Raw genomic sequence first — 22,679 nt, forward strand, 5'->3', positions numbered from 1 at the left:
TTCTCTGAGTTGAGAAAGCCTGTCATGCATGCACAAATTTATCATCTCGACCTCTCGCTTAGGGCCTAAAATAGAGTATGTTGCTTAGTAATGTAGATATATAGTTTATGGGTGACTTGGGTCTAATTATGAGCAGTAAAGAAGAAAAGCGTTCAGTCCAGAAGTTTGCCTGCATTTCTCTTATATCTAGACTTGCAGAGTTTTTCTTTGCATTGCAGGTCTATTTGCCATGTATTTTGCAAACCAAGAAGAGGTATGTTGGTTACATGTATGAATCACTGGAACAGAAGGACCCAGTATTTGATGCAAAAGGCATAGAAACTGTTAGAAGAGATTCTTGCCCTGCTGTTTCCAAGGTAAAGTGGCACAGGCATTTTATTGTGTTCAGAAGTTCTTTTTAGTACAGTATCAGTTCCACATATTGGGGAAGGGGACTCCAAAAGTGAAAGTTGAGGGATTCAGAATGGGAATGTTTAAAATGCCTTCGGTGTTTCAAATGACTATAAAATCTTTTTTAATACACTTTTTTCAGATGCTTGAGTGTTCTATCAAGTTGCTGTTTGAAACACGTGATATAAGTCATATCAAGCAGTATGTGCAAAATCAGTGCATGAAATTATTAGAAGGGAAGGCCAGCATGCAAGACTTCATATTTGCAAAGGAGTACAGAGGAAGTTCTACATACAGACCTGGAGCCTGTGTACCAGCTCTAGAAATCACAAGGTAATACGGATATATAATGAATGGCACTGTGAGATCATTTTAGTTTATATTAAATCATTGTCGTTATGGGAGTTCAAAGATGCGTTAAATATCTACTACAGAAATTTATGCTTCTAAGAATATCAGGATTTTATTACATTAAAATATAAAATATGGATCAGTGGGAGCTCCTTAGCTGTAGTCCCTGCATTGAAGGGGTTTGGACTAGATGGCCCTTGGAGTCACTTCCAATGGGACAGTTCTGTAGATAGATATATTTTCCATCAGCCAGGTCCTAAATACATCCACAGCTTGTTCTGCACTCCTCCTTCAGAGGGGAAAGTGTGAATAGTGGTTCTGTCAGAGGCTGCAGACTTTGGGCAGAAGTATGGGGCCTCATAGCGCTCAACTTTGAAGGGGGGGACTAAGAGCCCCAAAGTAGTAGATGATTGTGGGCAGAAGCAAGAAGAGGGGTGCTAAGCGAGGAACACACACACAGGTGTGGGGGTCCTGTTTGTGAGACTGGAGGGTTTCCTCAAATAATGAGAAGTGCCTCTGGCTGACCCATCCTCCCATATAACAAAATACAGTGGTACCTCGCAAGACGAAATTAATTCGTTCTGCGAGTTTTTTCGTCTTGCGATTTTTTCGTCTTGCGAAGCACGGATTTTGGAAAAGCTTCAAAAATCATGAAAATCTTCAAAAACCTCAAAAAAGGCTACCGCACCGTGTGCTATGAGTTGCTCCTCAAAGTCAAGTCGCAACAGCACCCCCTGAATGCACGGTTTTAAGAAAAAGGAAACAAACTTGCAAGACGTTTTCGTCTTGCGAAGCAACTCAAAAAACGAAAAACTCTTTCGTCTTGCGAGTTTTTCGTCTTAAGAGGCATTCGTCTTGCGAGATACCACTGTATAGCAGAATACAGTATAGTGCAAATTTAGCACTTTTTTGCAAAAAGATTTTTTTTCTGGAAGCAAATAACATGAAAATGAGCCCCAAACCTCTTCTGTTTCTGGAAGTGGCTTTTATGTCATGTGAAAGCACAAATACAAAGCAGAAATCAACAGTCTGGGAAATGTAGGGGGAAATGAATAAACCACTGTGAACACAGCCTCAGCCCTAAGGTGCAGTGGTGAGTATAAACATGTCCTCACTTTCTAGAATTATTTTGTGGTTGCATAAGGTGCTGTTTCATTTTATCCTTTGTGTTTAATGCTGCTGTGCAAACTGGCAAGACTGATAGGAAAGTTGTAAGAATATATGGAGATTATTATAGGAGTTGAAACAGGTACATAGATCTGTCTCTCTCATTTGTGGGCCATATATTTTGAGATTGATTTTATTTGTCCCAACAGGAGGATGCTTGCCTATGATCGGCGGTCTGAGCCACGAGTTGGTGAAAGGGTGCCCTATGTCATTGTGTATGGCGTGCCGGGGTTGCCTCTCATACAGTTGGTTAGGCGGCCAATTGAAGTTCTACAGGATCCAAACCTGCGTCTGAATGCCACTTACTACATCACCAAACAAATTCTTCCTCCGCTGGCTAGAATCTTATCACTTATTGGCATAGATGTTTTCAGCTGGTATCATGAATTACCAAGGGTAAGTTGGTGAAATAGTAAATCTGGATATGGCTACAGCTGGAATGGAGTTTTTATAGATAAGTACAGTGGTAACTCAGGTTAAGAACTTAATTCGTTCTGGAGGTCCGTTCTTAACCTGAAACTGTTCTTAACCTGAGCTACCACTTTAGCTAATGTGGCCTCCCGCTGCCGCATGATTTCTGTTCTCATCCTGAAACAAAGTTTTTAACCCGAGGTACTATTTCTGGGTTAGCAGAATCTGTAACCTGAAGCATCTGTAACCCGAGGTACCACAGTAGTTTAAAACAGTTAGTACTTCTCCTGGTTACTGAATTGGCTCTCCAACTATCAGTGTTATTCAACCAAATGGAGAGGGTGGAGGGTATTCCTACCAATGTGAGCCTGTGGCTGCTGTGGGAGGGAAGGTCCAGTTACCTGATGAATCACTAACAGGTTTGGGGCAGGTTAACAAATAGATTTTCCTTCCAACCCCTATCATTTGATGCAAGACTTACTAGGAAGAGGGTGTAGGAAAGACTACCCATAGTAATAGCAATGCACAATAAAGAAAGAAGAAAGTAAATAAAGCAAAACACACACCTACAGGTTATGTATATGCAGACAAGGAGTTTGCTTGCTATAGACCCAAACCTCAGATTGTTCATACCTCTGGTTCCCACCTAGAATTAGTTGGCCAAATGGGAAACAATGTATCTAAGGTGGATTTCCACAACACATTAATAGGGCTGGCTTTCATCCATCCTGATATGAACAACCTTGTGTGTGGGCAGCCTCTCAAGAACGGTTTCACTTAGCATGTGGAGCTGATCTCAAAATGGGTGTTCAGCTCCACCTAGTGGTAATAGGAAAAATCTCAGCTCCAACAGTTTTGAATGGACTTGTTGATATGTTTTGATATGTCTTTGGGAACATAGGATGCCAAGACCCAGTAATCTTTAATTTGAGAAGGTGTAAATTTGATCAACGTATGTTGGCAAAAATAGTTATTACTCATATGTATCAAATATTTTAAAATCCTGCAGATCCAGAAAGCTGCTACCACATCCCACAGCGAGCAGGAAAGCCGAAAAGGGACAATTTCCCAGTATTTCACCACTCTACACTGTCCTGTGTGTGATGAATTGACTCAGCATGGCATCTGCAGTAAATGTAGGAGCCAACCACAGCATGTGGTAGTGATTCTTAATCAAGAAATTCGAGAGCTGGAACGTAAACATGAACACCTAGCCAAGGTAGGGGAAATCATCTTTTATCTTGCTTCTAATAAACTTGAACCTAAAAGAAACTTTTCTGAGGTGGAGGAAACAGCACCTTTTGTTTTTTAATAGTTAAGTATAACATGTTCCCTAATAAGCAAAATAACGAACTTTCACAAAAGCATGAAAAAGTGCTATCAGAGAAACTGGCAGGCTAATGAATGACCTTTTAATACAAAATTATGTTGAACTCCCCATCATAAAGATCTTCCTTTTATGTGACGGATTCTGTTTGTACAGAAATTAAATCTGACTAAATTTGGTTGTAAACAGGTTTATTAAGCCACTCTTTTATCAAAGGATCATTATCCAGTTTCCACTTTGAAACTGCTAGAATTTCTGCCATTAAATGTATATTCCCCACTGTTCTGTTAATTTCAATATATTATTTAATATTACCAAGAAGTACCAGGATTTAATGGAACTGTACTCTCATAAATATTTTCAGTGTATTTATGTCCAGTATACCTTAATCCCATATATATAGCTGAAACCAATCTTATCTGCAATGCAGCTTTTGCCATTTATAAATCTCTTACCTTGCCAGATGCATGATACTAAAATGTTGAGTCAGCTAGAATTTTTGTTAAAATATTCTCCATTATTTATGCTTAATTTTTTCCTTTGAGTGAATGTGAGCTCCCTCCTGCAATGCAGGAAAAGGCTGTTTTCCCATATGGGGATCCAACCTGTAGCGTGGGCATCGCTGCTGTGTTTTTATGGGGTTGGTTGATTCTGGCCTTTCTGTCCCTTTCTCTCGAAAGCCCATTCATTTCCTACAACCCTCCTCACATTGTTTTTAGTGTTGGTCCCATCTCACCTTTCTTCTAGTTATGTGAATTTTACACCACTCCATTTTATGTACCTCTAGATATGCAAGAATTGTACCGGCTGCTTGGAGCGACAGATACCTTGTGTTTCACTGAATTGTCCTGTACTTTACAAGGTCTCAAGAGTGAGCAGAGAATTATCCAAGGCACCGTATCTTCGCCAGCTACTTGATCAATTTTAGATTGCCTATAATAGCAGGATTGCAGGTGCTATTTTTTTTAATAATGTTTACCATTCTAAAACTATCATGCATGGTCCTTCAATTTCATCTTGTCTAGAATTTTCATTCATTGTTGACCTACTCTGAGAAATAATAAATGTTTGTCCTAAGTAAATTGAAAAACACTTGTTAATCTATTAACAACTGACTTTTTACAATGTCAATTTTCCTCATTCTTCTGCCTTTGTAACATACTGTTTTATAATGCAGATGTTGAAATAGCTGTGTTAACATCCTGTAAATCCATTTCAATATAAAAACTTTTTCCCAATGGGCTTCTGAAGTACTGAAAATCTTTGGGGAAATGTCATTGTGTTTTATTGAATTGTCAGTATCAGGATGTTACTTATAGATATCTCATCCACTTTATAATTTTGACTGCAGAATATTTTGTAAATAGACTTTTTTACTTTTCAAACAACTGAGTAAAAATAATGTGCAATGAATTTTATACGGACAATTTTAAAATCAGTTGGAGTATTTCTCCTAAGTTTTGCTTGATTCCAAGTAGCTTTGTTGTTTTGACCAGACTGTGCAAACAGTAGCGTGTAGCATTTTTGAAACATTTTCTAAAAATCACTGTCTTGCTTTAGTTATTAATTGGGGCATTGTGAAGAACTGTGCAAAGACATTTTTGTTACAAACCTGTGGGACTGTTGCAATACTTTAAATAAGAAATTTTATTCCATTTTTGCTTTTGTATAGACATTTCTATTGCTTCTAAATATGCTTAATATTTCATGATGTACTGTACAGTTAAATCTTATTTGCCATCATCTTGAGAAAATGTGTATTTAGAATATTTGTATAACTATAAAATTAAAAGGAATTATGTGGTCAGTGCATTTTTTAATTGAAAATCATTTTGTTTTAAAAATTAATGGAAACCATAGTAAAATAAAATAAATGTATGTGCATTTTTAAACTTCAATGTAGCTGTAGTGCTTTTCTTTAATAATGGCCAATGAGTTCCAAAATGACATTCCCTAAAACTGAAGCTAGTGTTGAAACCATCATTTTTCTTGAGAAATCCACCTTTAGTCACAATTTAGTATAACAATCCCCCAAATAAGAAATTCTCATAGGATAAAGCAAGCTTTAAAGAAAAAGAATACTGTTACATGACCTGTTTACACAATCGCTTACCTTACTAAATTTTTCATGGCTTTGTCTAATGTGTGAACCTGGCACTCTTTTTCATAGTTCCTTTGGCCACCCCACAGGCAGGAGCACCTGGAAAACATACCAAACTATGGAGAGAGAGAGAAGCAATGGTTTGACTGAAACAACTCAGGATTTATTTGTAGTTTCTTAAATCATGGCTTAGTTACATGCAAAGTCGAGCATTAGGGAAACAATGAATGTACTCTGTTTACTCATGGAATTGATTATTGGATTCCCTAAGAAATAGTGGTCAAGGCTCACTTTGGTAAATAAATAATTTTTATTCAAGAAAATATCACACTTCCCAATACCCCTGTAAACACAAGCAATTAACTCCCTAGCTGCATTTACATTACAAAATTACCTTACCAATAGACAACACACTTGAGAAAAACTAATCATCATATCCAAATAAGAGCTATAACATTTAAGGCAAATGTAGCATTGATGTGAGTTAAAACAAGTTGTCAAAATGTCTATTTCATAATGCCATTTCATACAGAACAATCACAAATATACCAAGAATAACATTTGCATTGTAGGAAAGGACCCGATTCCTCAAGTAAATACTGCGTTTGGAGTTACAGCATTTACAATACTTAGAACCCCAAGAAAGAGCAAGAATCCTTAATACGACCTTGTAATACCCAACACCCACAACTCAGCACAAATTCTTGAAAAACATAAGCTATTACCATGCTCTTGATTTGATTTTACCCAACAATCGGAAGCTATTTTCATCAATGAAAAGGCTACCACACAACCACATGGCTTCAGTTTCAAAGAAACTTTGAAACTGTAATTCAGCAACAGCAGCTTTTCATAGTGCATGGAAAACCTGTTCTTGTTATGGCAATGAGGTGCACCATTCAAAATGAGGGGGGAAAACAATCCCCTGGACATATTCAATCCTTTATGCATGTCTAAAGTAGTATTTTGGATCCTAGTTCTTACAGGCAACTATAAGCTGGATATACACACTTCAGGCAGTTCAAACGGTTAAGAAATTTACTAATGAGATTCAGTTAATGTAAACACAATTAACTCTGGCTTTTACATGTGTAATATTTCTAATTGTGAAACAGTGTACAAATTCAGTCTAATCCGCAATTTATTGCATATTAATGCTTAGTTTTTAAAAGACCGACATCTTCACTTATTCAGCTTTTAATATTAAAAATCATCCCATTGAGGTAGCATCATTGTCTACAGCCAAAATGCTAGCTTTCCCAAGTTCCAGTCCACAATTCCTCTATTTCACCATGAACAAACCACATACCACAGAATCTTGCCATTTAATTGTACAGTCATAAATAACGCCATTCCAATTATACAGCAGTTACAAAAGAGCATTTCTTAGGTATGGACAGTCTGTACACTAATAAGTTGAGAAATTATGCCTGGATTGGAGTGGGGGAAGAAAGCACAACCTGTGCTCTTCTAGTAGTGCTTGCAATGTTGTGTTCTTTAAACCACATTCTGCATGTTCTAGAAAGAACACCTCTACCAAGTGGCATTATTGAGGGTAAGGATCTGGATGAAGTGCCATTACAGATTACAGCATTTCCCTTCTACAGTAACCTAGCAAATTGCTGTTGCCATGTGCTTTTCAGTAAAATAAAATAAAATGATATGACTTGTAAGTTCTGCTAGTGGAAATAGGGTGGCTAGGGCTTACTCATACATAAAGGGAAATAGATGTGCCTGGGTTTTAGCTTGCTCCCAGAGAAAGTACAGGCATCAATCAATTTAGGATTGTCTGAACGACACACAATCACCCACATGGCCCTGAACCTAAAGTAGCCCCAAAACATAAAGATGTCACAAAAAGGGGTGGGATGGGAGCAGAACAGGCTTACGCATGCTCCATCGATGTGCCCGGAAGTCCGGAACATAACCTCCACACAAATTAAAAACTGCCTGTACCAATAATGTAAGTACTAAAGAATTAAATATTTTCATAATGTGATACTTCTGCTTTTCAAAAATCAGATACAACTATTCAAAACCCGCAAAACAACTTTTTCACTTTTTTAAAAATATATTTGTTATTAGAGTAAATCTTGGCATCAACATCTTAGGAACACAAGCGATAACTATTTACAGAATGAGGACTAGCCCTGGTGCCCTCACAAGGTACCTCGTTAAGTATCACACCATGGTTCAAATGAAATGCAACCCCCTTTGGTCAAAGCTTGCTTACAATGTTCAGTATAGAAATCAGATATGAATCAAGACAGTCGTGATTATTTTACTACGCTTCCCAGATGTAAGCTCACCATCTGACTAAAGAACCACTAGAATATGGATTTATGAAAACCTGGCTTTTTGTTTGCTTTTTCTACTACCATCACACTCGCATAAATGGCTCCACCACATCATCCCTTTTTGGTACCTGCAAATACACATTTATACCAAAAACCAACTTTAACTGGGATTTAACCAAGCTTCTTACCACTTTAATGAAGTGTTTGGTGAACCTCTTGTTCTTAAAGCAAGAGAGGCTTAGTCATTCTTACTAGAATTCTTATGTTTTGGGGAGCCGACAGTAAGCCCAGGAGAAGAATTAAAAATGTTTCTTGAAGAAGGGTGACCAGAGGTGGCAGGTGTCGATTCCCCTTCGATCGTCTTGGATGTTTCTATGACAGAGTTCCTCATAGTGTCATTCATCTCAATTACTTCAAAGTCTACTTCATTCCATTCTCTGCCGTCGTCGTCGTCGTCATCATCATCCTCAAGATGAGACTGGGACAATAAGGCTTCCTGGAGCTCACCATCCCCAGCATCCTTCAGTTTAGCATCGAAGGGTGACGTAGCTAATTTATACATCACGGGGAACAGCACTGATGTCATGGCTGCTGCTCCCAACACAGAATACATGAGCACCGGGATAGCAGGAAAATGTCCTTGAAGGTAGCCAACCACTGCAGGAATACACATTTCCCCCAGAGCTGCACCCATTACAAATAATGCTGCAGATTTCCCATGGATGGTTGTATACTGCTCAATCCAGGAAATGCCGCTAGGGAAGATAGTCGCCATGGATGCTCCATATACTGCAGAGCCAAGCCACAGAGAGACTGGGTATGTACTGAACAGTGCCAGGAATAGGCATGACAGAGTGGAGCCTATGATACTCAGAAGGATCATAGTTCCAGGGTAAGAGCAAGCAGCAAAACAGATTGCCAGTCCCCTGCAAGCTGCAAATGATCCCCAAAAGAGGGAATTCAACCCAGCTGCTTCATGTTCCTTCATGGCAGCGAAGGTTTTTGCATAAGTAAAAATGTAAGAACCATAAGTGACCTCTGCCCCTACATACCAGAAAAAGAACACAGAGAGGAGACATATGACGGCACGGTGGTATTTAGCAACCTGGTATTTCTGTGTGGAAACCTTTGTCCTGTCGCGGACGGGACTGCTCTTCAAACACAAAACAAGGAAAAACAATGCAACAAACAAAAGATAACTGCCTATAACAACATAAGACCACATAAAGTTCAAGCTTAAATGCAGTTTCAGGACTGGTGTAGCAGCAGGAAGAGAATTCACGGCAGACTGATTGTCAATATTACCACTCAACAGAACCGGAGAACCAACAGCGGAGCCACCAAGCGCCATCTTGGCCAGGATGGGAGCCACAAAAGCACCCAGAGCAAAACTGAAGTGTAAGGCCTGCATATGCGGACCGGCTTCTTCTCCCCATGTGTCCAAGGCAAGAACATTGCCACCTATGGGGTAAAGAAAATATATAGGGTATAGTTTCCATATTCAGACTGGTTTCTTGGAACTACACATCATCACTCAAGAGCAACCTCACTCCACCTGCTGAGAACTCTGAAGGCTCCCTCATCAACAGGCACAGGTAACTAACTAGAAGGGATTACAGCCAAATGAAAGAAAAGGGGAGCTGTGGCTAGTTAGCCTGTTTTCAATTCCCAGTGTACTTTCCCAGGGTGGGAACCTCCAGTTGCTGCTTGACTTAAATCCCCATCAGCCACAGTCATTAGGGCCAATATTCAGAGAAGATGAGAACTAGCACCCAGCAGCACCTGAAGAGCCACAAGGAGCCCCCCTACTCACGAGTTGAGGGGGGAAGAAATGATGAAAAGCAGATAGACTAGCAGCTCCTCCATCCCAAGTCTTCCTGAAAGCCCTCTTCTCACACTCCGAATCCATATTCAGTGTGTGAAAAGCTTGTACCTGCTGAATCCCACCCTGCTGATGGGCCCTGTGCACATTCAACTGTAAACACACAGGGCCTGAACAAATGATTAGGGCAACTAGGATAACCCTGCTTCCCCAATCACACATGCAAAGCCCTTCATACTTTCACTCAGTGATCACAGGTGAGGGGGAGGTTCAGGGGGACGACAACTGGCAGCTGTATGCAGGTCATGCCAGTTGGTGAATGAACTCCTCCCCCAACTGATTAAGCACAGAGGAGGAGAGCATAAGAGGTAAGACAGAAAGGAGTTCCTTCAAAATTCTCAACAGGCAGAACCCAGGTTCTCTCAAGTGACAAGCACTATTTGCAATAATATGTTTAGTATCTTAATTAAATGGAATCCATCTGCTCACCAGTATGCAGGAGGTGGCCAATTTAAGAGAGCATATTCAATGTCAACTATAAAGCTTCACAATTATTTCAATAACTAAGTGAACATTCCCATAAAATTCTAATTGTTCTCGAACGGTTCCTGCTGAAAACACAGTTTTGATAATATTATGAATAAATAGCAGGAGGTGTTCAACGGCGTCTATTCACAGAAACACAGAAAGTTTCCTCTAGCTTGACAGTGACACTTCAAAGGTCAAAGGTTTGCTTACTGATAAGGATTTATATCCCATACTCTCGTAAAATACCAGGGCGGACGGTGTACAGCAATATAAAAAAATTTAAATCAATCATTAAAATGACTGCCTTAAGAAATTGTTTAACAAGTGCACAGGCCTGCCAGCATAAAAAACAACAACCCTGTTGTCTTGACAGTCTTCTTTCTTCCTTGGCTCCAAGTGCTACTGAGGACTAAACTTATTTTTCAAAGGAAAGCACTATGTTTGCAACTGAAAGATGCAGATACATTACTAGGCAAGATATCACACCTGCGTGACTCTCTTACCAGCATTACACCATAGAAACAACCCATCATTGAAGACAACAAGATTACCTGCCAGAGATGCATTTTATGACCCTCACTGCTCTACCAATATCATTTTCCATTTCTCCTTCAGCGCCTTTTCTTGGCTCCGGAGCTCTAGTGGCTTCCTCCAGCATTGTGGCATTCACTTGCCGTCTCCCATTCACTGCTACCCACTCCTATTTTCATCCTTCCTCTGGAACTGCTGCTCCCTCACTCAGAAATCATTTATCTTTCACAATCCTTTCTTCTCTTAAACCCTCCAGCAACTTGCACTCACCAAAATCGGACACACTACCACCTGCATTGACACTGCTGCTGCCCTCTCCTTCAGTGGTCTCTCCTTCAAGTGCTCACCTCTTTCCTGTGGCTGCATTAGCATTGACCTTCTCCCTGCTAATCACAGTGCCTGACCACAACCACACCCATCTCACTGTTTTTCAACCTCCAAAATCCATACTTCTGTATGATACAGTTCTCCATTACCACTCCATTCCGCTTCCCTTTATCACTCCTTGATCCTTCTCAATAATCATTTCAGATCAAAATCCTTGGCTCACCTTCTTCCTATTTGACAATATTCCCATCTATCTCCTTTAATACACATGACAACCGAAATGCTTTTTCTGTGCAGCCTGAGCAGGAGCAGTGAAGGATGTTATAGTTAATTGTTGTAGCTTGTCTTCACTTACCCTACCCCACTGCCCTGCTCACAGTTGTGAAGAATATTCCTACGTTATGAATGGTCTGTATTAAGAAAAAGAAGTCAGAATAGGCCAATATATATGTGAACTGTCCCTGGATCAAGTGGTTTTTCTTCTTTAAGTTCTCAAAGTATTATTAACCTAGCTCAAAGCTGTCAACTGAACTACCCAGATGTTTAACTGAGAATCAATCAGTCGGTCCATCATTTGAAAATAAGACCTTAGTCTTCCCAAAAATGGCAACTAGACATTCTGTTTTGGTGACTGCAATCTTGGTTTAAGAAGCCTTTTGGCTCCTAGCTTATATATCTGAGTTTCTAACACCGCCTCTGCTGTATTCCTTTGACCTTCACCTTTGAATTAACTGCACCATTCACTACCTTGGATACTCTCTTGATCTTCAATAGAAACTGTTCTGTTTCTAAGCTCTTTGCTGCCTCATCTGTTTGATCATCACCATAGCTTCTTCAACACTGTGCATACTCCATCTTCCCCCGCATGGTATCTCTTACCCCTTCCGTGACCAGTAAAGCAGTAGTTTTCTTCAAAGTGAGCATCTCTCTTCACTTTCGTGTTATTTCTGCTTCAGTTCAAGACCGTCTCAACAGTTGACTTGTGCTGCTCTCCCAAAAAACACTTTTGCTCTTTTGATTCCTACACCTCTTCTATCCAGAATCAACCCTGAAGATTATCAAAGGCACCTTCTGCCATATCAACCTCCCATTGCTCTAAGATCTTCTGCCAATGGCCTTCTCTGATTGCCACCACCAGAAGGCAGCAACTTCGAGACGGAGGGTTTTCAGGTGTGGTGCTCCAGTTATAAAATGCTCTTCACAAAGAAGCCGGCTTAGTATCAGCATTAGTTGGTTTCCTGGTCTTTTTAAGCTTTGCTGAGTGCTCTGTTAACTGCTGTTTACCTTTTTACTGTAGATTTTTATATACTGTACTATATTTCTTTATATTGATATTTTTGATTTAAAACTTGTAAGCCATTTTAAATTAAGAGATTCAACATAATCCTAACTGAATCATTCCAAACAGGATGAATATCATGAAACAAGTGTTGTGGTTTTATTACCTGTATCAAGGACTCCCATTGCAAACCCAATGACAGACATCATGAATGTTAACAGAAGTGCTTTATTGCACCAGGGGATGACATAAAGACCCAGAGCTGTACCCAGCATAGAAAATCCTATAAGGGAGAAATAATTAAACACACCATTTCATATTGCACTTTTTAAAAGCTACAATTTATAATAATTTCATATCTAAGTTTATTCTGGAATTTTTTAATTCCAGAAAAATATTTAAATTAGATTTAAGTAATAAACATAAGACATTAGTCACACAAAATACCCTGTATGCTAGTTTTACATTCAGACATCAAAAGCATGCATGAGGTATAATCTTAAACATGTCTCCTTAGACATATACTTGTCTACTCAGTGTGTGTTTCTCCCAGGTAAGTGGGAATAGTACTAAAGTCTTAAGACTCCAAAGGGTTGATTGCATATTGAAGCAGCAATCTAAAAAAAAAGTTATTAACATGCAAGGAAGCTACCCATAAAGCTGAATTCCATTGAATTCTCACTGCTGAAGAGTCACGCCATTAAAAAACAACTGAATGACTTGCTTCAACGGTGCAAAGAAAGTATCAAACAGCCTGGGGAATGGGCTGTGGGAGCGAGAGAAACTTAATCCACTCCATTTCCCCTCAAGTTGGACTGCATGAACAGCTTGTGACATACGTATTTGTGCCCTTACATTTTTGACTATGCAATTGCCCATCCAACTTTTGTGAATCAGGGCAATGATATAAAAATCAGTATTATTCCCTGTGTACTTACCCAAGAGAAGTTGGGCATTCATGCAATCAAAAAGTATACCACCAATCAGAGAACCACCAAAGTACCCCGATGAACGGCCCACAAAAATATAAGAAATTTGACTGACATTTTTGTTCACATTTGCAGCCAGGTCTTCAAATGTGGGCCCTAGGATAGCAATGGCCATACCCTGGAAATAAATAAATATCAATGTGAAGTGCAAATCAAACATACTTTCTGTTATTAATAAACTTGACATAAAAAATAAGTCAGTAGGTGACAACCACTCCTTGCAATCCTAAGCACACTTATCCAGAAGTAAAAGCAACTGATATTAGTGGGATAATGGGAGATTATTACTCGCAATTCAAATTTTTAAAGAAGTATCTTATCCACAGAATACAAATACTTATTCTCCCATTAAAATTTTTTTAGGAATAAGATCAAAAGCAGTTTTAAGATCAATTAAATGCTCATGAAACCATCCCAAACAGCTATATTGTGAACCGTGGTTTCCAGATAATCGTCAAAAGCAGCAAGTACATTGTGATTATTTCAGTGCAAGAGTAGTTTAAGAAAGAAACTACATGCTAGACATATAACCCCACCTTCAATAGGTTGAACACCATGTCTGAGACAGAAGAATCGCCTACCAACAGCACCTCCATTTTGCTGAGATTGATCTTAAATTTATTAATCCATTACCAAGCCCAAACAACAATTTAGCACTTCCACTCTCCCACCTTAACCACAAAAACAGCAGAGCAACATCAGCATATGCATTGGCGACACCTGACTCAAAATCCTCAGAAACCACTAGGTGGTTTCATGCAATAGACAACAATATCTTCATCCTTTGACCCTGCAAATATACTTCTCCTTTTTACATGGATTTTTCTGCTGGTGCTGCTGCTGGTCTGAGCTATTTAATTTATATGGTTAAAAATATATATTGTAAGCTATCTTAAGGCTATCCTGGCAAAAGGCAGGATCTAAACCTAACAAACTGAGGGCTTCTATTTTGGGACCGCAGCTGCACTACACAGGAGTGGATAATTCACCATAATATCCTTCTGCATCCTAGAGCCTTCCAGGTGTTTTGGGCCACAACCACCTGCAAATCTTTGCTTGGCTGCAGTGAGTGAGAACTCTAATCCACATCCCTGGGAAGGCCACGCTAACGCTCTGTATTTCAAGTACTTGAGGAGAACAGTGCACTAATTCAATTAATAATAATAATAATAATAATTCAATTAAAGAAAAGGTATATTTGTTTCTTGGAGAAGTCCGAGGGAAGATAGGCGCCCCGCAAATCCCTCCATCCTTCAGCTCGCTCGCTCGCTCTCACACACACGTGTACTTGTTTTTACGCATCTACTGGCGGTGACGCCACATTTCTGCCCGTGTCAAGGACCGGAACGTGCCGAGTCCCGTCCTGAAGTTCCTTCGGCTCCTCTGAGGGCCTTCGGCAGCATTGCGAGGGAATTGCGAGGGCGCCTCGAACGGACAACCGGGCGGAGGGGGGGAGAGAAGAAACCCTGGAAACTTTGAGTGACACACGCCCACCCCCCGAAACGCTTACCAGGCCCAGGAAAGCGGCGCAAAGAGCCGCCGAAGTGCACCATTGCAGCGCCCGCCGCGGAGCCGCCGCCACAGCCGCTTCCCGCTTTGCGGCGCTGTCGCCGCCGCCGCCGCCGCCTCCAGCCCGGCTTCTTCGTCCGCCGTCGGCCACCACGACCAGCGGCTGAAGGGCGAGCCGCGCAGCAGAGCCCCCGAGCGGCTCCTCCGAAGGCGCCCCTCCGGCCGCCGCCGACTCACTCTCTGCCTCGCGGCGGTTGCCACCTCCTCCTCCTCCGCCTTCATCCTCCTCCTCCTCCAGACGAGCGAAGCGAACCTGCTTCTTCCTCTCGGCAGCGCCCGCCATCCCTACAGCCAGGAGCCGCTACGGCAGCGCCGGGCCACGTGACCCCGCGACGCACACGTGGCTTCCGCATGTTGCGCGTCGAAGGCCGGAGGGCCAGGAGGCACCTCCTCTCTGTTAAAAACTACAACTCCCAGAATGCCCTTGGAAGTAGGCCCCGCCGCAGCTGTGTGCCCGCTCATTCCTGTCTATTTCCGCGAAGGCCGTTCAAACGCTCGCATTGGCTAACGTCGCTCAAATGTGCTTTTCGAGCTTCCCAGTTAGTCGCCTGCTTTACGGAAGCGGTTTCCCGCTAGGTGAAAACGGGTGGCCGGGTCTCTACCTGCCGTTTGCTCGATACTGTATTTTGTAGATCTGGGCTTGCCGGCTGTTGCAGAAGTGCTGCCCAGGGAACGAACATGTTGAAGGGGACAGAGAGAGGAAAAGACTAAAGGACCATTCTGTTGCCGGAAAACTGATTTCTTGTGCATTTTGGGGGGCCTCCGCCTCCCCCCACCCACCCCCGCTGCCTTTTTACAGGGACGGGAGTGAAAGCTCCCTTTCGCCATAGAAATTGGTAATTCCTTGTATGGGTATGTAAATTTGAAATTAAAAAAGAGAGAGGAGAGAAAGCAATGGAGAAAGCCAAATATTTCTTATGGTTGTGGCTGGGTAACGATGTGACCATCCACTCAAACAGGACTTGATGCTTTTTATAACTCGGATCTTACTGCGTGTGGAAAATGTCGTGTATGGGGGTTGTCTTTAAGGGGTTAGAAAATGTCTTGCCACTGCAAGTTCCCCTTATACAAAAACTCTCTGAAGCAGGCCTTTTCTGTCGTAGCCCCAACCCTCTGCAGTACCCTTCCAAAGGAGATTTCACAGTGATGCTCCATCTCCTAAAAACTCGAGTTGTTTACTCAGACCTATTTGGAGTCCTGAGTGTTACCCTGTTCAAGAGGTGACTTCCTATTTTAAATGACGGTAACAATGTATTTATTGTATTCTGGATCGTTAAATGTACTGTTTTATTTATCTACTCTTTTTATCGTTTCTGTAGGCTGGTATATATATTTTCTCAATAGCTGGGGGGCTGGGGCAGAGAGTGGCTTAGGAGAACCCTGTTCATATAGCACCTTGCTAAGAGGTGGGGCTGAGTAGTTTGAATTTCCACCCTCCCCACTGTGACCTCTGCTGATCTGGGTATAGATGCCCATTTGCATTTTGACAAGGCAGAAAATTCACCACCCTACTTTTTCAAGGAGGTAACAAAATATATAATGCAACTAAATAGTTGGCAATGGGTTTTTAATATTTGACAGGGATATTAAACCTTTGCTGTCACCACACTCCTTAAGCATGGCACATGCACTAAGAAGCACAGCTAAGAGAAAAAGCCTCAGATACATGGGGCTAAGCTATTAAGAAAAGTGAGATAAAGTTGATAGATATTTGTACTTCAGACATAAGCAGTTTTTTTGTTTTATGCAGCTAGAATGTTGGTAATAGGAATATGGCTAGAAGTAAAAGTTGGAAATTTTTATAAATGTTTTCATATAGGGTAATAACTAAAAAGGTTTCCTTGAAAACTGTTTATTGTATAAGTGGAGGAGGTAGAACTACAAATATGTTAAGAATCAAGGTTACTCTTCTAAAGAATTATGACTGGGTACTTTGCAAGTCAGTTTATTGCATTCCACTGATAAGGTAAAATGTCAAAAGACGTAGTTACTGATGCTCTCACTTTCTTGGTACTGCCCTTATCTTGTAAACAAGTACAAGTAACAAATGTATCTAAATGTAAACAAGTACAAATAACAAATGTATCCATTTAGTTACACAGGATGTACATTCTGTACCATTACTATTTATGACGTCTTTATTTTCAACCACTGTGGTGCTGCATTCTTGAGATGGAGCAAGGCACAATTATAAACAGTTTATAGAATTCTGCACACTTTTTCATCTCACACAGTATACATTTTAAATCAAAGAAGGGATCCAAGAGCTAATTATTGCAGAGTGCAACATCAGCACATTAAAATGAATCTTTTAGAAGATATAGCACGGTAAATTAGAAGTGAGGTGGGCCTTTTTCTGCCTGCTAGTCAGAAGCATGTCCGATTGTGTCCAATGTGATACACCCAAGTAAATGTGTGTAGGATTTGCATAGATAAGCCACGTGTGTGTGTGTGTGTGTGTGTGTGTGTGTGTAGAAATAACAGCATGCCAGTTCAAAAAATGCTTCTTTTTCATGGGATTAACTTATGCTGCAAGGAAACTTAGTATTTTTCTCAGATAGAAAGCTTTGTTCACATAGTAAAAGGTGAACCTTTTTTTACATTCACATGGGTTACACAGCAGTAACAAAAACTTCAAAGGCTATGACTCCCACCCCTCCCACCAGCAGTAATGGGGTCAAGAGGAGTTTGGTTCCATTTATGAATGCTGTAATATTATTTGCACCAAATAAAAAAGTGTGTGTTTATTGTAACACACATGGATGTGCCATGTGCCACTCCACTTCCATGACCACACTTTCAGATTTTGCATTGTACATAAAAATTGTGTAGAGCAGACCTGAGGGGCAATGGAGGGGCTACTGAAGTGCAGGAACAAGTTTTGCCATTTTTAAAGTTACATTGCAACAATCCTATTTCACAACTATCCAGTTTCTAACATTAATAGTCCCTGCATTAGTCATGTTAAAAGCAAAGCTTGAGAATTATTTAATAAAATCCTTGCTTTTAGAAAAACTTTGGTTAATATTGTAACGATGAGAGAGAACAAGCACAGATTAAACTTTTAAAAAATACTGTTGCATGTTCCTTTACAAGGATTTGGGGTTTCTTTTTTTCTGTTTCTTTTAAAATAACCTTCAGTGGATAAATGGTTCATCTGGCATCAATCACTTTAAACATATACATTTGACAGATTGACGACAGATTTTTAAACATTGTCATGTGCATTATTATACATACAGATACTGTATTAGATACCAGTAGTAAAACACTGCATGCTATTTGTAGAATAAAATGTGTTTTTAGTCAAAACAATTTTGTTTTGCTACAGTCTATTTAAATAATCTTTGTGCATGGACACAGAGATGATGTAAATCTCTATATAATTGTGCAGATCTAGACACACTGGAACAAGCTAGTTCATTCGTCTTGCTACAGTATTTTATTTTGAGCGTTTGTCCACAAAAATCTCCCTTATTCTATTTGTACTTTGCATAGTCTGGGAAGGCACACTGACATTAGAAGGAGGAGGGGGGAATCTCTGGAGACTTGCATACAGTTTTGTATTACTCAACTCCCAGCATGCTTCCTGAGACTTACAAAGGTTTCTTCTTTCAAATCATGAAGGCTAAGGAATATCAGTGGACTTTCAGACAAACTGTTCCCAAATAGACAGGTAATAGGGAAGGTTTGCTGTGTGGCAAAGTATTTACCCATCCAATATGCAACTGCAAGGGTCAAAACCACACCTCTTGGAAAGGAAAGAAGAGTTGTCTTGCGATTTGAGAAATGATAGACCCACTTCAGGAAAACAGGAACATAACAATGACAACATGCAGATGCTCTATAAAGTGTGCAATTCCCTACCTTAATGTGCACAATATTATGCTATTGCCCCCTTGTTCTCCCTTCCCTCTTCTTGCTGCTTCTGGAAGAGAGATTCTCTCAAGAGAGAAATTCCTTCCCCGTGTACATACCTCAGTATCTGAGAAGTAGCAGCAACATCTTGTTAAGTCTTAGCAAGTTTTTAACATGATCAAGCAATATGAAGGCACTTTATCAAGAACACCACCTCTGAGCATACACATACCCCTTCTGCAAGCCTCTTAGGTCCTCCCAAGACCTCACATGGACACTGTGAATCTAATCCAATCTCCAAGTCTCCTTGGAAGAAGTAGTTGAGGGCAGTTTCCTATTGTTTCTACTCCATAGTTTTTCCATGATCCCATAGTGAGCAAGGAACACAGATTCTTAGCCCTGATCTTTAAGGAGCTAGAAAGAGAATGAAATTATTTTGGCAGAATGTCTTTTAGAGACCATGCAACTAGAGACTGAAGCTCTGTTTCGGATCCAAAGGCTGGTGCTTCTACCCCACTGGGGTATATATTTTGAAAGAAAGCGAGTATATAGACCACAGAAGGCAAATGCAAGGTGTCAGAGGTTTTTGGGACATTCAGAAAGGTACAGCCTGTGGTTTGAAACTTGGAGGAGTAAAGGGTCTCCCCATCCATCTTGATTTCATTACTTTCTTCTCATACCTGCTGTTAAGTACCAAAGAGAAGCAGAATCTTGCCTCCATATATGGGCTATGTTGCTTTGTATATCTCTTGATACGGCAACAGAAGGACTCAGATGCAAAGCAGGATTGAAACCAGAATGTTAGTGAAATCTTAAGTATGCCCCTTGATTTGATCCATCAAAAGAAAACACAAGCAGTATTACTACACTTTGGGTTAAATAATGAAAATAGACAAATCTGATGGAAAACAGTTGCCTCACTACACTATATAATATAGGATGGAATCCAATGGGTGTCACTGCACTAAGGAAATGTACCTATCAAATGTGAAGTAGGGAATTTTTTTTGGCAACTACCCCTGAATCACTTCGCCCAAATCTGGCAATTTTTCTTCCCCTTGCATCCTGGCCAGATCTGCTCTGGAGGATACCCCAAGAGAAGATTGTTGAGTGCTGGAATTGCCTTATACTGCTCCCCATTTGTGGAATGCTCTCCCCTGGGAGGCACCTTCATTATACACCTTTGGGCACCAGGTGAAAACATTCTTCTTCAACCAGGCCTCTGGCTGAATGACATTCAATACCCTTTTTTAAATGTGTTGTGGAATGGAGGATTATTGGTTTGTTTCTGTTTATATTTTTATTATGTATTTTGTGTTTTTTTATATTGTAATTTTATGTTGTTAACTGCCATCCAGTATAGGGCAGTTTACAAATTTAATAAATAAATAAAATAAATTGACCCCCTACCCATTCTACTGAAGGATGGCTTCCAGCAGCAGAGCAAAACCCGTTGGATTTCATTCAATATATGTGATTTTATAATTACTAGTAACCTATTAAGAAAGATGATGTAAGAACCGTGTTTTTCACATACACACGAATAATTAGCTTATCATTAGCTCAGCAGTTTAAATTACTTAGAAATAAAGAGTTATAAGGTTACCATGATGCCACCCACCTTTAAAATACATGAAGCAAATAAATGAAGAAATGCAAGAGTTAAGCAAAAGATAAATTGTCACTATTGCATTATGAAAATACATTTTCATAGTTTACTGCAATGGTTTCCTGGGGATTAAAAGCTAAAGCTGCAATCTTACACAGCATTAGACATTCTTAAACCCATTGAAATCAGTGGTCTTAAGCATGCCAAAATCTGCATAGAATTTGTTTTTAAGAGGATCTAAAAAGCTGGGAATCCACATTACAAACCCCACAGATCTTTTTAAAGATTAAAAATAGTAGCTTTAAGAACATTAGGATGTTACTAATAATTCCAGATGCATGCCATTCCACCATTAGGTGAATCATGAAGTTGCTGGATGCATTATGAAAGGATTAGTTAGTAGAAGGGGGACATTTCTTGAGTTCCAGAAATGTAGTCATATGTGTTTGTTTTAAATTCTCCTGACACATGCCCTCACTAGCATGTATTCTGATGACAAAAAGCTCCATATAGTATGTGGAAGTGTGTTTTGAGACCATATAAAAATGGGTGAAAGGCATTTTTAGCTATTAACCATTTTTTAACCTTTACTACTTTGATAGCTCTCATTGTGGCTTTGCTTTTGAAGTACAATCATACGGTACATTCAATTCATAAACAGAAAGCTAACCTAGTTCTTATAAAAATAAATTCAATCTGGTAAGAAAAATATCGGCCATTAAATAACGGACTCTGGTTCTTTTCTCGGTTTTTCATATGAGTCTGACTCTGAGGTGCTTTTGATTTCCAGCATTTTCTCCATACTTTTCCCATCCATAGGACTAGCTTTTTCTTTGTGTTTCTTCTTTTCATGCACCCATGGGATGAAACACAATACAGCTCCTCCGATCATTGGGGGAACTCCTGCTAGGTAGAATGCTACATCATAAGTACCCAGGTGATCTTTAAGTATTCCTGAGGAAAAAGAAAATAGTATTCAGTATTCTGTGACAAAGTAACAGACCTGAATACAACACATGCAGACCTCAACTTCAATATGTTATAAGAAGCAACATTGTTAATGGAAAAAATAGTACTGATCTGAAATCTCTTGAGAAAGTTACACAATTATACAAACAAAGAAAAACACACACACAATTCTACACTTTGAAAGCAATTATTACTTTCACATGCTTCCTACACAGATTAGAAACAAAAAAATTCTGCCTACCTGCAACAGGTGGACCAACTATCATTGGAACAGACATGAAGCCCAAGAGGAATCCAATTGCCTGAGAAACATACTGTGCACCAACTAGCTCAAAGGCAATTGGTGCCATAATGCTAATGAAGCAGCCATCAAAAAGACCCATGAAGAGGCAGACAGCAATGAGACTTCCAAAGGAGTCGCATAATGGAATCATCATAGACATCAGGCCAATGAAGAAAAATGAAATCACCTACACATTGGTAAAGGAAAGTGTAATTGTAAAATCAGAATAAAGGGGCAGGTTTCAGGGTACTAAATATTATGAAGCCATTCCAGATTTTGTTGTGGTTAAACAATTAAAACTACATTTATTCAGGGAAAGGTTTTTGAAACCTTGCAATAAAGGGAGCACTTCCATTTATTTTCCATTCATTTTCATTTCGAATGCTCTTTGAGTTACGGTAGTTGTAATTTCTATAATTTATAATAATTGTTTTATGTAATAGTTTTCATTTCATTTTGTAAACTGCCTTGGATAATAATTTTGCATTTGAAGGTGATACAAATTTTTTTTAAAAGAAATAATTTCTTAGAACAAAATAATTGCAAGGATATTGCATTTTCTCACCATTTAGAGAGGCTATTTGCATGCCATGGGCACCTACGGAACATTTTCTGAGACTCTTCCCAACATGTACACCACATAGTTAAAAGTTTAATTTTGTTATGTCATAAATATTTTTATTGTGTTTCACACTATCACAAGTGTGGCAATGCCCATGTAGTTCTTTACGAATAAACCAGAAAAAGTAGAAATCAGCAACAAGGAAACACCTCTCATCTGCAGCAGTGACCTGCCAATTTATAAACTATTGGAGTGAGGAGAATTTTTTTGGCCAGTTGTGTACTTCCCATCTCTACTAGAGCAAATGTT

General features: G+C 39.8%; 3 protein-coding genes across 3 annotated transcripts in view; 1 reads left to right on the forward strand and 2 right to left on the reverse strand.

The window, feature by feature from the left end:
• Window positions 1-5,544, forward strand: part of REV3L (REV3 like, DNA directed polymerase zeta catalytic subunit) — a 59,805-nt gene extending 54,261 nt beyond the window's left edge. The window contains exons 28-32 of the mRNA XM_079971588.1: window positions 219-356; window positions 533-723; window positions 2,058-2,304; window positions 3,329-3,538; window positions 4,434-5,544. Coding sequence (XP_079827714.1) covers window positions 219-356; window positions 533-723; window positions 2,058-2,304; window positions 3,329-3,538; window positions 4,434-4,574 — 927 coding nt within the window. The 3' untranslated portion in view covers window positions 4,575-5,544. The remainder of the gene's footprint in view (window positions 1-218; window positions 357-532; window positions 724-2,057; window positions 2,305-3,328; window positions 3,539-4,433) is intronic.
• A 494-nt stretch (window positions 5,545-6,038) lies between these two features.
• On the reverse strand, window positions 6,039-15,500 carry MFSD4B (major facilitator superfamily domain containing 4B). Its single transcript, XM_079971659.1, has 4 exons — window positions 15,031-15,500; window positions 13,470-13,638; window positions 12,698-12,814; window positions 6,039-9,505 (listed from the first exon to the last, which is right to left on the reverse strand). The coding sequence occupies exons 1-4, from the start codon at window positions 15,370-15,372 to the stop codon at window positions 8,283-8,285; spliced, it is 1,851 nt and encodes a 616-aa protein (XP_079827785.1). The 5' UTR covers window positions 15,373-15,500; the 3' UTR covers window positions 6,039-8,282.
• Window positions 15,501-17,018: 1,518 nt separating this feature from the next.
• Window positions 17,019-22,679, reverse strand: part of SLC16A10 (solute carrier family 16 member 10) — a 41,903-nt gene continuing 36,242 nt past the window's right edge. The window contains exons 6-7 of the mRNA XM_079971688.1: window positions 21,767-21,995; window positions 17,019-21,510 (exon numbers count right to left, since the gene is read on the reverse strand). Coding sequence (XP_079827814.1) covers window positions 21,275-21,510; window positions 21,767-21,995 — 465 coding nt within the window. The 3' untranslated portion in view covers window positions 17,019-21,274. The remainder of the gene's footprint in view (window positions 21,511-21,766; window positions 21,996-22,679) is intronic.

The sequence above is a fragment of the Podarcis cretensis genome (assembly GCF_951804945.1).
Source record: "Podarcis cretensis genome assembly, chromosome: 3".
NCBI lineage: Eukaryota > Metazoa > Chordata > Lepidosauria > Squamata > Lacertidae > Podarcis > Podarcis cretensis.

Excerpts from the sequence above, each read along its gene's own strand:
- MFSD4B (XM_079971659.1), bottom strand. The coding sequence starts at position 15,372 with ATGGCGGGCGCTGCCGAGAGGAAGAAGCAGGTTCGCTTCGCTCGTCTG. Across the intron at positions 13,639-15,030 it reads GCGCCGCTTTCCTGGGCCTG|GGTATGGCCATTGCTATCCT; the intron begins GTAAGCGTTTCG and ends ATTTATTTCCAG. Across the intron at positions 12,815-13,469 it reads GAATGCCCAACTTCTCTTGG|GATTTTCTATGCTGGGTACA; the intron begins GTAAGTACACAG and ends TCTCCCTTATAG.